The 15,361-nt window shown below is 43.1% G+C and overlaps 1 protein-coding gene across 3 annotated transcripts in view; it reads left to right on the forward strand.

Moving 5' to 3' along the window:
- The window catches only part of PANK2 (pantothenate kinase 2), a 34,093-nt gene extending 19,466 nt beyond the window's left edge, over positions 1-14,627 (forward strand). For all 3 annotated transcript variants that reach the window (XM_032143135.2, XM_032143134.2, XM_058433092.1), the window contains 5 exons: positions 1,130-1,383; positions 3,009-3,185; positions 7,510-7,633; positions 9,272-9,397; positions 14,148-14,627. In XM_032143135.2, coding sequence (XP_031999026.2) covers positions 1,130-1,383; positions 3,009-3,185; positions 7,510-7,633; positions 9,272-9,397; positions 14,148-14,198 — 732 coding nt within the window. In that variant the 3' untranslated portion in view covers positions 14,199-14,627. The remainder of the gene's footprint in view (positions 1-1,129; positions 1,384-3,008; positions 3,186-7,509; positions 7,634-9,271; positions 9,398-14,147) is intronic.
- The last annotated feature ends 734 nt before the right edge of the window (positions 14,628-15,361 follow it).

Genomic DNA, 15,361 nt, shown 5'->3' on the forward strand with positions numbered 1-15,361 from the left:
CGGGCTGGTCTGGAACACCTGACCTCAAGTGATCTGCCTGCCTCGGCCTCCCAAAGTGCTGGAATTACAGGTGTGAGCCACCGTGCCTGGCCTCAACTTTTTGACTAACATGCCTTGGAGTTCTTCCCACTTCAGAACATACAGATCCTCTTCATTTTTTTTTTTTTTGTTGTTGTTGTTATTTTGAGACGGAGCCTCGCCCTGTCACCCAGGTTGGAGTGCAGTGGTGCGATCTCAGCTCACTGCAACCTCTGCCTCCCAGGTTGAAGAGATTCTTCTGCCTCAGCCTCTGGAGTAGCTGGGTTTACAGGCGTGTGCCACCATACCTGGCTAATTTTTTTTTTATCTTTAGTAGAGACTGGGTTTCACCATGTTGGCCAGGCTGGTCTTGAACTCCTGACCTCGTGATCCACCCGCCGCGGCCTCCCAAAGTGCTGGGATTATAGGCGTGAGCCACCGTGCCCGGCCGATCCTCTTCATTTTTAGTTGCTATACAGTGCTCCATAATAGGAATAATAATTTAGTCATTCCTTTATTATTTAAATGGAATTAATTGATTATGCAACAGTTCAAATTTTGACTGCTAAAATTCCCTTCCCTCGCAAGAGGCTGTAGCTAGTTTAGATAGTGAAAAAAATCTTACCTTCTAACTGGATACTTTCAGCCTTTTGGCTTCAGTTTGTTAAATAATGTGTGGCCTCTTTTGATACTGCTCCAAAGCCTTGAGATGGTCCTCTGTCACTGTCCTTGTGGCTCCCACCCTGTGCCATGAGGTGGTTTCTGATAGTGCTGTGGCCTGAGCTGCGCATCAGCCCCATTGTCCCTGTAAGCAGAGATCTGAATTTCTGCTTGAAGGTTGATCAATGCTGTGTTTTTTTTTTTTTGGTCACACTTATTCAGCTGCTGCAGTAGTTTCTATGTAGAGTGTATTTGGGTCTGTAGTAGCAGGAGTCTGTCTCAGCACTCTGTCCCTAGGTTTGCTCCTAAATCTGTTCTGTAAAACATGCACAAATAATACACATCTGTGCGTGCACTTTAATGGTTTGTTTCACGTAGTGGGGATATTGAATGGAATTTTTGTTTCTGTTGGCTTACTAAAAAGTCTGAGTACATTCTTATTTCATTACAGATAGGTGATCTTCAGCTTTGCAAACTGGATGAACTAGATTGCTTGATAAAAGGAATTTTATACATTGACTCAGTTGGATTCAATGGACGGTCACAGTGCTATTACTTTGAAAACCCTGCTGATTCTGAAAAGTGTCAGAAGTTACCATTTGATTTGAAAAATCCGTATCCTCTGCTTCTGGTGAACATTGGCTCAGGGGTTAGCATCTTAGCAGTATATTCCAAAGATAATTACAAACGGGTCACAGGTACTAGGTAAGTTGTATATAAAACTCATTGTTTATTCTTAGTATCCTAACGGGCTGAGTTTTCAGTTATTACATACAACTACACCTTCAAGAACCTGTTAGGTGGAAGTGTTTCTGGATTATGCAAACAAATGTTTCTCTTTGAAAATTCTGATTTTATGACCTAGTTTTCTTTAATCTCTACTGTTGAGGATTTATTATCCTAGGTGTTTCTTAAAAGATCACATCAGCAGACTCATTGTAGCCCTTGCCCTCAGATAGTTTATGGTGTGCATACACAAAGCAGCTAAAGTTATTAGGCAGCATCTGTAAGGAGAAGGCATGGGAAAGGACCTGACTTTGAAACCTGTGTAAATTTCATGCTCCTACACACGTGTGTGTGTTCTACGAATGTGATTTAGAAGTTGATATGTACTGATCAGTAGAAAAATTATTGAGGGAAGGTAGTATGAAAAGAGAGGATTAGCCGGGCCTGGTGGCTCATGCCTGTAATTCCAGCACTTTGGGAGGCCGGGGCGGGTGGATCACGAGGTCAGGAGTTCAAGACCAGCCTGGCCAACATGGTGAAACCCCATCTCTACTAAAAATACAAAAATTAGCCAGGCGCAGTGGCAGGCGCTGTGACTCCCAGCTACTCGAGAGGCTGAGACAGGGGAATCACTTGAACCCGGGAGGTGGAGGTTGCAGTGAGCTGAGATCGTGCCGCTGCATTCCAGCCTGGGTGACAGAATGAGACTCCGTCTCAAAAAAAAAGAAAGAAAAAGAAAGGAGAGGATTAGGGCCAGGCACGGCAGCTCATGCCTGTAACCCAGCACTTTGGGAGGCCGAGGCAGGCGGATCACCTGAGGTCAGGAGTTCGAGACCAGCCTGGCCAACATGGAGAAACCCCGTCTCTACTAAAAATACAAAATTAGCTGGGCATGGGGGCACATACCTGTAATCCCATATACTTGGGAGGCTGAGGCAGAAAAATCACTTGAACCAGGAGGCAGAGGTTGTGGTGAGCCGAGATTGTGCCATTGTACTCCAGCCTGGGCAAGAATAGCTAAACTCTATCTCAAAAAAAAAAAAAAAAAAAGAGAGGGTTAGATGGAAGAAGAGAATGTTTTGGCTTAAGGGTCAGAGGTCACTTCAGGAAAAACAGGGATCTAGGGATTGGGATAAACAATTTTTTTAAAAAACAGTTGTGATTTAAATAGAGGAGTAATTTTTTTGTGACAAAACACGTTGCAGGAGGAGTATGATTGGGGGTGCACTGATAAGCCAGGGTGACAAGGTGCTTGGATGAGAATGACTCAGGGAATGTACTTGGAGAGGGAAAGGGAGGAGGTGTTGGCATGGCCCCAGGCGTGTCGAGCTAATTTGCACCTGAGGCTCTTCGTACTTGGCAGACAGCCAGACTGCACTGGGGACATGGGCCCTGTGTTTTGCACTTTGCATGTGGGCTCACATGCATATGTGCCTTAAAGGTGTATATCAGGCACCTTATCTTTTCACAGACTTGTTTCCTACCAGTGGCATTTGCATGATTGGGTTGGATATGTGAATATGGTTTTGGGGTTCATAAATGTTAACTTCCTATTCTTATTTTTAAAAATGTTATAATACTGTGTTAATTGTTTTTAATCATAGTCTTGGAGGAGGAACTTTTTTTGGTCTCTGCTGTCTTCTTACTGGCTGTACCACTTTTGAAGAAGCTCTTGAAATGGCATCTCGTGGAGATAGCACCAAAGTGGATAAACTAGTACGAGATATTTATGGAGGGGACTATGAGAGGTTTGGACTGCCAGGCTGGGCTGTGGCTTCAAGGTAAGGGGGCATGTGTGTTGTAAGAAATACAGGCGGGCCGGGCGCGGTGGCTCATGCCTGTAATCTCAAAACTTTGAGAGGCCGAGACGGGCAGATCACGAGGTCAGGAGTTCGAGACCAGCGTGGCCAACATAGTGTGACCCTGTCTCTACTAAAAATACAAAAATTAGCTAGGCATGGTGATGCGCGCCTGTAGACCCAGCTACTTGGGAGGCTGAGGCAGGAGAATCACGTGAACCCTGGAGGTGGAGGTTGCGGTGAGCTGAGATCATGCCACTTCACTCCAGCCTGGGTGTCGGGTGATGGAGTGAGACTGGGTCTTAAAAAAAAAAAAAAAGAACAGACATAAAATAATAATATTGGGCATATTTTTTAAAAAAGCTCTATTGAGATATAATTTACGTACTATAAAGTCGCCTCTTTAAAGTGTGCAATTTAGTGGTTTCTAGTATATTTACAGGATTGTGCAACCATCACTGTAATCCCAATTTTAGCACATTTTTATCATCCTAGAAAGAAACCTTGTATTCATTAGCTACCACTCTCCATTCCCCCCACAGCCCCTGCCAAGCAGTAATTTATTTTCTGTCTCTGTAGGTTTGCCTCTTCTGAACATTTCATATAAGTGGTATCATACAGTATATGATCTTTTGTGATTACTTCTTCATTTAGCATAATGTTTTCAAACATTCCCATTACAGTGTGAATCAGTACTTTATTCCTTTTTATTGCCAAATAATATTTCTTTTTTCTGAGACGGAGTTTCGCTCTTTTTGCCCAGGCTGGAGTGCAGTGGCGTGATCTCGGCTCACTGCAACCCCCACCTCCCAGGTTCAAGCAATTCTCCTGCCTCAGCCTCCTGAGTATCTGGGATTACAGGCATGTGCCACCAAGCCTGGCTAATTTTGTATTTTTTAGTAGAGAAAGGACTTCTCCATGTTGGCCATGCAGGTCTTGAACTCAAGTGATCTGCCCACCTCGGCCTCCCAAAGTGCTAGGATTACAGGCGTGAGCCACTGCGCCCGGCTGCCACATAATATTTCATTACGTGGATAATACTACATTTTATCCATTTATTGGTTGATGAACATTTGGGTTGTTTCCATTTTTTGGTTATAATGTTGAACATTTATGTGTAAGTCTGTATGTATGAACATATATACACATACATATATATACACACATATATATATATGTATTTTTTTTTTTTTTGAGATGGAGTCTCGCTCTGTTGCCCAGGCTGGAGTGCAGTGGTGTGATCTCGGCTCACTGCAAGCTCTGCCTCCCGGGTTCACGCCATTCTCCTGCTTCAGCTTCCCGAGTAGCTGGGACTACAGGTGCCTGCCACCATGCCCGGCTAATTTTTTTGTATTTTTAGCAGAGATGGGGTTTCACTGCGTTAGCCAGGATGGTCTTGATCTGCTGACCTCGTGATCCGCCCGCCTTGGGCTCCCAAAGGGCTAGGATTACAGGCATGAGCCACTGCGCCTGGCCTACACATATATTTCTAATTCTGTTGGGTGTATACCTGAGTAGAATTGCTGAGTCATACGGTAACTTAATGTTTAATCTTTTGAGGAACTGCTACTCTGTTTTCCAAAGTGGCAGTCCCATTTTACAATCTTAGCAGTTTATGAGCATTTATATTTCTTGTCAACACTTGTTATTGTCTGTCTTCTTGGTTTTAGTTGTCTTAATAGGAGTGAAGTGATACCTTGTAGCGTTTTTATTTTTTAAGAGGCAGGGTCTCGCCCTGTTGCCCACATGAGAGTGCAGTGTTGCGATCATAGCTCACTGCAGCTTTGATCTCCTGGGCTCAGGTGTTTCTCCTGCCTCAGTCTCCTGAGTCACTAGGATTACAGCTGTGCACTGCCTTGCCTAATTTATTTTTTGTGGAGATAGGGTCTTGCTATCTTGCCTAGGCTGTCCTGGCCTCAAGTGATCCTCCCACCTTGGCTTCCCAATATGTTGGGATTACAGTCGTGAGCCATCACTGCTGGCTGAACATCTTTTTTGTGTGTGTGGCAGGGTCTCTCTCTGTTGCCCAGGCTGGAGTGCAGTGACACCATCTTATCTCACTGAAATCTCTACCTCCTGGGTTTAAGTGATTCTCCTGCTTCACCTTGCAAGTAGCTAGGATTACAGGTACACCTGTAAATTATGCCAACATGCCTTGCTAATTTCTGTATTTTTAGTAGAGATGGGGTTTGGCCATGTTGGCCAGGCTGGTCAGGCTGGTCTCAAACTCCTGACCTCAAGTGATCCACCTACCTTGGCCTCCCAAAGTGCTGGAATTACAGGTGTGAGCCACCGTGCCCAGCCCGAACATCTTTTCATGTGTTTACTGGCCATCTATCTGTAGTCTTTGGATAAATATCTGCTCAAGTCTATTGCTAAGTTTTTAGTTGGATTGTCTTTTTATTATTGAGTTCTGGATACAAGTCCCTTATTAGATACATAATTTGCAAATGTTTTGTCCCATTTTCTTAGTTGTCTTTTCACTTCTTTGATGGTGTCCTTTGCAGCATGGAAATTTTAAATTTTGATGAAGTTAATCTTATCTATCTTCTGTCACTTGTGCTTTTGGTGTTATATGTAAGAAATCTAAGATCATGAAGAATTGCCCAATTTAAGATCATGAAGAATTGTTTATTTTCTTTTAAGAGTTTTATAATTTTAGCTCTTTTTTTTTTTTTTTTGGGATGGAGTCTTGCTCTGTCACCAGGCTGGAGTGCAGTGGCGCGATCTCGGCTCACTACAACCTCTACCTCCTGGGTTCAAACGATTCTCCTGCCTCAGCCTTCCGAGTAGCTGGGACTACAGTACGTGCCACCACGCCCAGCTAATGTTTGTATTTTTAGCAGAGACAGGGTTTTCACCATATTGTCCAGGATGGTCTTGATCTCTTGACCTCGTGATCCGCCGCCTCGGCCTCCCAAAGTGTTGGGATTACAGGCGTGAGCCACTGCGCCCGGCAGTTTTAGCTCTTATATTTAGCTCTTACATTTGATCCATTTTGAGTAAGTTTTTGTGTATGGTGTGAGGTAGAGCTCCAAGTTCATTTCTTTTGCATGTGGATATCCAGTTGTCCTAGTACCATTTGTTGAAAAGATGATTCTTTCCCTGTTAAATTCTCTTGGCCCCTTTGTCAAAAATCAGTTTACCATAGATGTTTGGGTTTATTCCTGGACTCTTAAGTTCTGTTCCATTGATATATATGTCTGTTTTTATGCCAGTACCGTGCTGCCTTGATAGTGTAGCTTTGTATTAAGTTCTGAAGTAAGAAAGTGCAGGTCATCCAACTTGTTCTTTTTTCGAGATTATTTTGGCTATTCTGGGTACCTTGAGAATATGAATTTTATGGTTAACTTGGCAAGGTCTGTAAATAAAACAACTGGGATTTTAATAGAGATTACATTGAATCTTTTGGCCAATTTGAAGAGTATTGCCATCCTAATACAAAGTCTTCTGATCCAAATAGATGGAGTGTCTTTCCATTTATTTAGATCTTTGCTTTCTTTCAACAGTGTTTTGTAGATTTTATTGTACAGGTGTTATACTTTTGTTAGATACATCCGTAAGTGTTTTATTCTCTGATGCTATTATAAATGAAACCATTGTCTCCATTTTGAGATTGTTTAGAAGTACAATTGTTTTTCGTATATTGGGGCACATGGCTTTTACTAATAGAAAAATCACATATATACATGCTTGTTTACGAAGTTTAGGCACTTGGTAAATGCTGTTATTTTCTGTTTGTAACATTGGCTCGTTGGTCATCACTTCCTTTTCTGATTGGAAAATTATTGTAGCAGTTCTGCTGGGCATGTGCTTTGAAGTACTTTATCTTCTAGGAAAACCTGAAATTCTTAAGCAGCTCACTCTGGGACTCAGCTGTCTGTGCTTTACTCTGTTCTGATAGAGCAGTTTACCAGATGTGCATGTGACCATCTGAGTGGAACAGCTGTGCAGTTGAGATGAATTGCTGTTAGAGGTGTTGTCCTGGAACTGTCTGGTTGCAGCAGCAATGGTGCCTTCCAGTGCAGCTGATGAGATTCTAACTGAATGTGTGAATATCTGGTATCAAAGCTAGATTTCAGTAGAAACCACAGGGAAAGCTGTCTGCTCATTTAGAATGTTTGAGGGCTCTGTTTGAAGTTTGCATTTCTCTTCGAGCAGATGTTCCATTGCAAAATAAAAGGTTTGAAGATTTCAACAATGTTGCCCTAAAAGCTAATTTTATTTCAATAAAGTAACATTCAAGTTCTGTTGGGCTTTGTTGCCGTTGGTTTAGCAATGGGATTTTTTTTTCCCCCCATCACAGCTTTGGAAACATGATGAGCAAGGAGAAGCGAGAGGCTGTGAGTAAAGAGGACCTTGCCAGAGCGACTTTGATCACCATCACCAACAACATTGGCTCAATAGCAAGAATGTGTGCCCTTAATGAAGTAAGGGGACATGGATTTCTTTAATTGCTCTAAGGAAAATACTGAACTTAAGTGGGCCCCATCACATGTCTGTTTTCTCAGAACAGTGCCTAAATGTAGTCATTTGGGGTGGGGTTTGTTTTAGCACGAAGTTAAAACTCTTCAAATACAGATTAATCTTCTTTTTTTTTTTTTTTTTGTTTTTTTGTTTTTTTACTGAAGATAAACGTTGCTACTTGTCTAGAGATAAAATGACATCTTTTGAGGAGAAAGTAGAGGAAGAGTGGAAGGTAGCCAATGTTCCAGATATTGGGGACTGTTGGGAGTGATGATGGATAATGATGCTGCATGTAGACTCCACACTCACTGCTGAGCTCTAGAGGCCCTAGGGAGGAATCCGGAGGAGGTCACTGAAGCTGGGAGAAGACTGAGCAGGCCGAGGAGTGCCCTCCTTGGCTCCCCCACCTCAGCAGAGCTGCGTCTTTGTGCTTTCAGCTTCTTTACAGTGCTGCCTTGTAGCATTCAGGTCAAGCAGCATTGTACAGGGCTATGAAAGAACCAAGAATGGACTGCCCTTGGGGAAAGAGGATCTAGGATCCCGTTGGTGCAGCTTATGGCTTGTCCCTGTGTGTACAGTTGTTAAATTATTCTTTTATTTTTATTTTTAAGAAGTTATTCTTTAGATAATATAGGCATGTAGCTTAAAAGGAAACCTCAAAAGGCACAAAGGATTTGTCTCATTTTAAATTAAAAAAATACTGTATCAGCATCAAGTAATTAAACATTTGTTTGAATATCATAACTTCTTTTTTCTGTATTGTATGTTCCCCTTCCTGTGCTTATGTATTTTCAGAAATTTTAGTTGGTGTGCATACCACAATTTGTATTTTGTACTTAAATATACATTTTGTGGTTGTATATTTATTTGATCAAGTTCTTTTATATCAAATAATACAGAGCTTGGCATTTGGTTGCTTGCTCATAACTCGGCAGTAAGCATTTTTAAGCATTAAGTTATTCTTTGGTTGAATTTTATTCTTGATATGGGGCTTAGGAGTGAGATTTCTGGTCTACAGAAATGATCATGCTCATGAATTTTGATGTTTATCGTCATGCTTTGCACAAGGGCTGCGCCAATTTAGATCATCTTTAGCGGTGAATGAGTGGATTAATTTTACTACAACTACTGATAGTGGTGGAATTTCAGTTGCTTTTTTTTGCGAGGTTAATAGGTCTAATATTTTACTTTTGTTTGATGACTAGTGGTTTGAATTTTTCCCTGCCTGTTGTTGCTTGTATACTTTGCCTGTTTGTGTCACTGTCCTTCTCTTGGATTGGAGTCATACTGGTTTTTTTTGTTTGTTTGTTTTACTTATCTGTATAAAACATTGTATTCAAAACTAGTTATTGTTGGTCAGATTTAATACAAATATTTTTCCTAATCTGTTTTCCTCTCCTGTGACATTATCTAGCATGCTTTGCAGTGGGTTCGGAGTTGTCTGGGGATCAAGTTTAAGTAGCCTTGGACCAACTGGACTAAATTTGATCAGAAGTCAAATTGTTCCTAAAAGCTATGCACATGGTGCTCTATTCGGGGTAGCTTTTATGAGAAAATAGAAATTAAGATGACAACTAATTGCCTTTTTTTGGTGTGCTCAGAACATTAACCAGGTGGTATTTGTTGGAAATTTCTTGAGAATTAATACGATCGCCATGCGACTTTTGGCATATGCTTTGGATTATTGGTCCAAGGGGCAGTTGAAAGCACTTTTTTCGGAACACGAGGTAAGCTGACTTGTTCCTTGTGATATATTATGTACACAGAGGGCTTGTGGGTCACACTGTCATGGAACTTGAGGTAGAGGGTGGAGGTGAAATGGGCTGCAGTGTTTCTTTTGTTTTTTGTTTGTTTGAGATGGAGTCTCGCTCTGTCACCTAGGCTGGAGTGCGTGGCACAGTCTTGGGGCTCACTGCAGCCTCCACCTCCTGGGTTCAAGCAATCTTCCCACCTCAGTCTCTTAAGTAGCTGGGATTACAAGCGTGCGCCACCACACCCTGCTAATTTTTGTACTTTCAGTAGAGATGGGGTTTCACCATGTTGGCCAAGCTGGTCTGGTCTCAAACTCCTTACCTTAAGTGATCTGCCAGCCTCAGCCTCCCAAAGTTCCAGGATTACAGGTGTGAGCCACTGTGCCCGAACTTTTTTGGTAGTTTAACTTTGTAACATTTGAAAGCTGTTTCTTCCCTGATACTAATACAAGGTAAATTTTTGGTTAATTGTAAGCTTAAGGAATTTTAGAGAAAAACCCTTGATGAACATTCCCCTATATTTCTGATGCCGTATTTTTGTCTGAACTATCCTTTATATTTTTTCTATTGCACTGACTGTGCCATTACTCTGGGTTCTGGTTTTTTCATTTTTTTCAGTGCCAGTTTTTATATATTGTTGTAATTCTTGTGCCAGTTATTCAAGATGCACGTTGTAAAAATGAATAGATCAGTAAACCTCTCAGACTAGAACCATACTATCATAAGAACTTAAGTACAATTGTAGACAGGCTGGAAATTATGAAATGGAAAAGAATCAAATTGCTCAACCTCATAGCCTGTCTTGGAAAGCACTCTTATTTTTCTTGTTTGGGGAAAAAGAAGCAGAGGTATGGAAAGGCGGGTAGGGGTTCTTTCTTCCCTTGGTTGTGGGGCAGTTGAACTATTCTTTCAACTGTTCTTGGACTTTAGATACTGTTACTACGAACATTTTTCAGAATTGTATTGCATATTTAGTTTAACAGTCTATATGAATTAAAGGAAATCAAAGTCCAGATAATAGCACAGATTTGAAGTGCTAGAGATTACTTTTTCCTTTAAAGTTACTTTAAGTTTTTCTTTTTAAGTTGCTTTAGTTCACAGTTGAAGTCCAAAGTACACAAATCCCCATATCAAAAAGCTTAAAATTGAAGTCATCTAACTTAGTTTTAAAATTCTAACATTACTGTATTTGTAAACCAGCACTGAATTGCCATTAAATTTCTTACAGTTCATAATGTTTCTGTATACATCTTTTTTTGTGATCTCTGACTTATTTTATTTTGCTTTATATTAGAATGTTTAAAACTTGAATGTTAGATCTTTTTCTGCTTTATTTCTGCCTCTTGTTTAACCTTTTCCTAGGTAGAACATGGAGATTAGTTTTTTTTTTTTTTTTTGAGACGGAGTCTTGCTCTGTTGCCCAGGCTGGAGTGCAGTGGCGCGATCTTGGCTCACTGCAAGCTCCGCCTCCCGGGTTCACGCCATTCTCCTGCCTCAGCCTCTCCGAGTAGCTGGGACTACAGGTGCCCGCCACCACGCCCGGCTAATTTTTTGTATTTTTAGTAGAGACGGGGTTTCACCGTGGTCTCGATCTCCTGACCTCGTGATCCGCCCGCCTCGGCCTCCCAAAGTGCTGGGATTACAAGTGTGAGCCACCGCGCCCGGCCTGGAGATTAGTTTTTTAAGTTAACCCTAAAAAAAAAAAACAAGCTGGGTGTGGTACCTCACGTCTGTAATCCCAGCACTTTGGGAGGCTGAGATGGGCAGATCACCTAAGGTCAGGAGACCAGCCTGGCCAACTATGGCCAACATGGCAAAACCCTGTCTCTACTAAAAATACAAAAATTAGCTGGACGCAGTGGTGGGTGCCTATAATCCCAGCTACTCGGGAGGCTGAGACAGGAGAATCTCTTGAATCTGGGAGGCGGAGGTTGCAGTGAGCTGAGATCGCACCACTGTACTACAGCCTGGGCAACGGAACGAGACTCTGTCTCAAAAACAAAAACAAAAAACAACAACAAAACAAAAACACCAAACAGGCCAGGCGCAGCGGCTCACGCCTGTAATCCCAGCACTTTGGGAGGCCGAGGTGGGCGGATCACGAGGTCAGGAGTTCAAGACCAGCCTGACCAACATGGAGAAGCCCTGTCTCTATGGAAAATACAAAAAGTAGCTGGACATGGTGGCACATACCTGTAATCCCAGCTACTTGGGAGGCTGAGGTGGGAAAATCGCTTGAACCCGGGAGGCAGAGGTTGCAGTGAGCCGAGATCGCACCACTGCACTCCAGCCTGGGCAACAAGAGCGAAACTCCATCTCAAAACAAAAAACAAAGCACCAAACCGATACCGTCATAATAGTTATACTCCTTCGTGAAATTCTTGGTTGCATTTTGTCCTTATTGCTCGCTGACTTTGTTTTTCCCACTGGTTAGCTTTGCTGGTCCATTTGTCCCTGTGTTTTCCATTTGCATTCAGGCCTTTGACTCTTGTGTTCATTTCTGCCCTTGTGGAACTTTGATTATTATTATTTTTTTATTTAAGTTCTAGGGTACCTGTGCACAACGTGCAGGTTTGTTACATATGTATACATGCGCCATGTTGGTGTGCTGCACCCATTAACTCGTCATTTACATTAGGTATGTCTCCTAATGCTATCTCTCCCCTGTCCCCCCACCCCATGACAGGCCCCAGTGTGTGATGTTCTCCTTCCTGTGTCCAAGTGTTCTCATTGTTCAGTTCAGAACTTTGATTATTTTAGCCTCTCTGAGCCTTGAAATATTTTCTTGCCCTCACATTGAAGTCACTTTAACTTTTGTTGTGAAAGCTTCTTATAGATTCTCTCAAGCCTTTCCTCTTTCATCCTTTATTCTCATCTTAGCACGTTGTAGTTTATAAGCACCTGTTTCTGTTTTGATAGTAGCATCCTAGTCTTCAGTGGACCTCTCTCTCTCTCTCTCTCTCTCTATATATATATAATGGTTTTTATCTTCTAAATTTTAATTATAAAATAAAAGGTACAGAAAGCTACCTAAAACAAACTGTATAGTGAACTATTAAGACAAACAGCCTTGCCTCTGTATTTCAGCCGTGCCTTGTCCTGTAGCTGCTGGCCGCCTCACGTCACAGATTGGTGTGGCTGCCTTTATTTTATTTATACACACCAAAACCAAAGATGGTCAATATGCCTTTCTTTTGTTTTTGCTTTTTGAGATGCGGTCTCACTCTGTCAGCCAGGCTGGAGTGCAGTGGCGCAGTCTCGGCTCACTTTAACTTCTGCCTCCTGGGTTCAAGTGATTCTCTTGTCTAAGCCTCCTGAGTAGCTGAGACTATAGGCACGTGCCACCGCACTTGGCTAATTTTTGTATTTTTAGTTAGAGACACGGGGTTTGCCATATTGGCCAGCTCCAGACCTCAAGTGATCCACCTGCCTCAGCCTCCCAAAGTGCTGGGTTATACCTGTGAGCCACTGCGCCCAGCCAATATGCCTTTCTTTTAAATTGCCAACTAGAGTGTGACAAGAAAGGCTTTGGCCTCTCGTTTGATCACGTTTCTTGAAGAAGCTTTTCGTGAAAGACAGAGTGGTGGTTATTTATGATGTTTCAGAGACTTACTTTTAAAAAATCCATACACAAGTCTTTCAGGATCTTCTCATTCCTTTTTTAGTTATTTCTTTTAAAAAGTAGTCTGATACCTTACCTTACAGGTTGGAGACCCTGATGGATTCTGCATCGTTTTAGGATTTGCCTCTGATTCTTGCTAGCGTTCTCTTTCCTGTCATTATGGGGTTTGCCCTGTTTTCTCTAATGTGCTATTCCTGTGTTTTGGTTTTGAGTTCTTGGTTGCATGCGACCTGACTGCTGGCTTCTGGAGAGAGTACAGTGCTTGTCCTCTCTCAGCTGCTGCTTCTGTGTCTCAGGAGGGCTGAGGGCTGCCCTCCCTCAGGAGCCTCCGTGCTTCCTCAGGCTTTGCTCTTTGTTCTGTGCCTCTCTTCACGTTGCCTCTGGGTGGTGGTTTTCATTCCTGTGCCGCCTGCTTCTGGGCCAGTGATCCAGGTGTCTGGTGACCACCTGGGCACAGCTGGTTGGCTGCTGTGGGCACCTCAGCTTCCCATGTCCTGTATGGAACTCACCCGCCGGCCTTGCTCTCCACATCTCTTACTCCTGTGTCCCCTTTCTCGGGGATGCTGCCCCCTCCTGCTGTCCTGTCCTCTGTTAGGGGTGAATCTTGAATCCATCTTATCTCTTACTCTCCCTCCCTCCCCCAGCTCAGTCGGTTTCTCACCCTCTGTGACCCACTCCCCAACTTCACCTGTTTCATTGCACTTCACATCCCACCTCGCCTTCATTCCTTAGTTGTCTGGAAATGCTCCAGGCCTCTGCTGCTTCTCACCTCATTCCCCAGAAACAGTCAGGTTCTGTCTCTTACTGGAGGTAACTGAGCTGCTGCTGGCCTCATAGCTCCTGTCGGCTTCACTGCGGGTTTGGTTTTGCTCTTATCACAGTGGTCTGAAGTGCTTGGATAGTCTAGGACATCCAGCCCCCTCCCCAGACAGGGACTCCTTAGGGCGTCTCTGCTCCCAGGCTGGCCTTGGCCCTTCTGGGGTGCTCAGGAAATGGGTATGCTGTGTGAAGGGCAGTGTTGGCTTTAACACTAGTCATCATGTGTAAGGTGATTTGAATAAGTCTAAGGAAAATTGCACTTATTTTTGGTGTATTTTCTTTCAGGGTTATTTTGGAGCTGTTGGAGCACTCCTTGAGCTGTTGAAGATCCCGTGATCATTACCTGGGGAGGGGTTCCTGACACCTTCCACAGTGGGATCTGTGGACTTTCATTTTTTTAAGAGACTTACTCAATTTCATGACTGTGTACTACCTGAAACAAAGTGAGAAAGGACACGTGTATTTTTCTAAGTCATCAAGATAAATCCTTAAGAATTCAGTCTAAACTAGCAACCAGGAAGGAAAAATATATTAAAAACAACAAAAAAGTGGCCCATGTCCAGGCAGTGTGAGGATTTGCTGTATATAAGTTGCCTGCTTTGTATTTTTGAAATCTCTGCATCACTCACTGGAGATGCCTCCGAAGAGAGCTGCTCTGTGTTCAGTTGACTATGGTTTTGTGTCCTGTTTGAACTTGCTGAATGTAAGGCAGGCTACTATGTGTTATAATCTAATCACAATTTGTCAATATGGTCTTGGCAATCATCTGTGCATTACTCTGGTTTGCATTAAGCCTGTGTGTGAACTTAAAAACGTGTTTTATTTCAGGGTTCTGCAAAATTAATTGGGCAGGTTAATTGTGTACCTGAAACTTAACAAGCAGTTTTTGGAAGGGCAGTTCCACGTTACTTTACACTAAATCTCGGAAATGAATGTCTGGAAAGACGGGGCTTTTCTTGGCAGAATTTCCTTGGGTAGTGGGAGGACTGTTCTGATGCAAGTGGGTACACTGGCGGAAGCAGCACAATCTGTAAGACTAGCACGAGTCAGAAGGGCCAGTAGAATCGACACCCCCTCAGGGATCAGGGGGAATCTGGTTTTTCTTTCAGGCTAAGTAGAAAAGGAAGAACTGAAGTGTCTGTCAAAGAACTCATGGGGAGTGGGGGGTCCTTCAGGGCACTGTGGCACTTGGGAGGTGAGGCTCAGAAGACTGCCTAAGGAGAGTGCCAGGCTGCAGGTGCTCTTGGGTAGGGGCTGAAGCTTTTCTCCCTGCTGTGCAGAATAATTTCAAAAGCCTTTCCCAAGGAGAGAATGCACCTTTTATATCTGAGGTCTCAAGTGATGCCCATATTGCTGTTGAAGGCAATGAGGGGCCTGTACAAAGCAGCCTTGGACCAGGGAGGAAAACCCCAAGGCTCTGCAGCTTCCCTGCTCCCTTCTGTTTAAGGCTGCGGTCAGGGAGGGATGGGCAGGGTGTCAGCCGTATGGAGGCAGCAGAG

This window comes from Hylobates moloch, unplaced genomic scaffold (genome assembly GCF_009828535.3).
Source record: "Hylobates moloch isolate HMO894 unplaced genomic scaffold, HMol_V3 SCAFFOLD_21, whole genome shotgun sequence".
Classification (NCBI taxonomy): Eukaryota; Metazoa; Chordata; class Mammalia; order Primates; family Hylobatidae; genus Hylobates; species Hylobates moloch.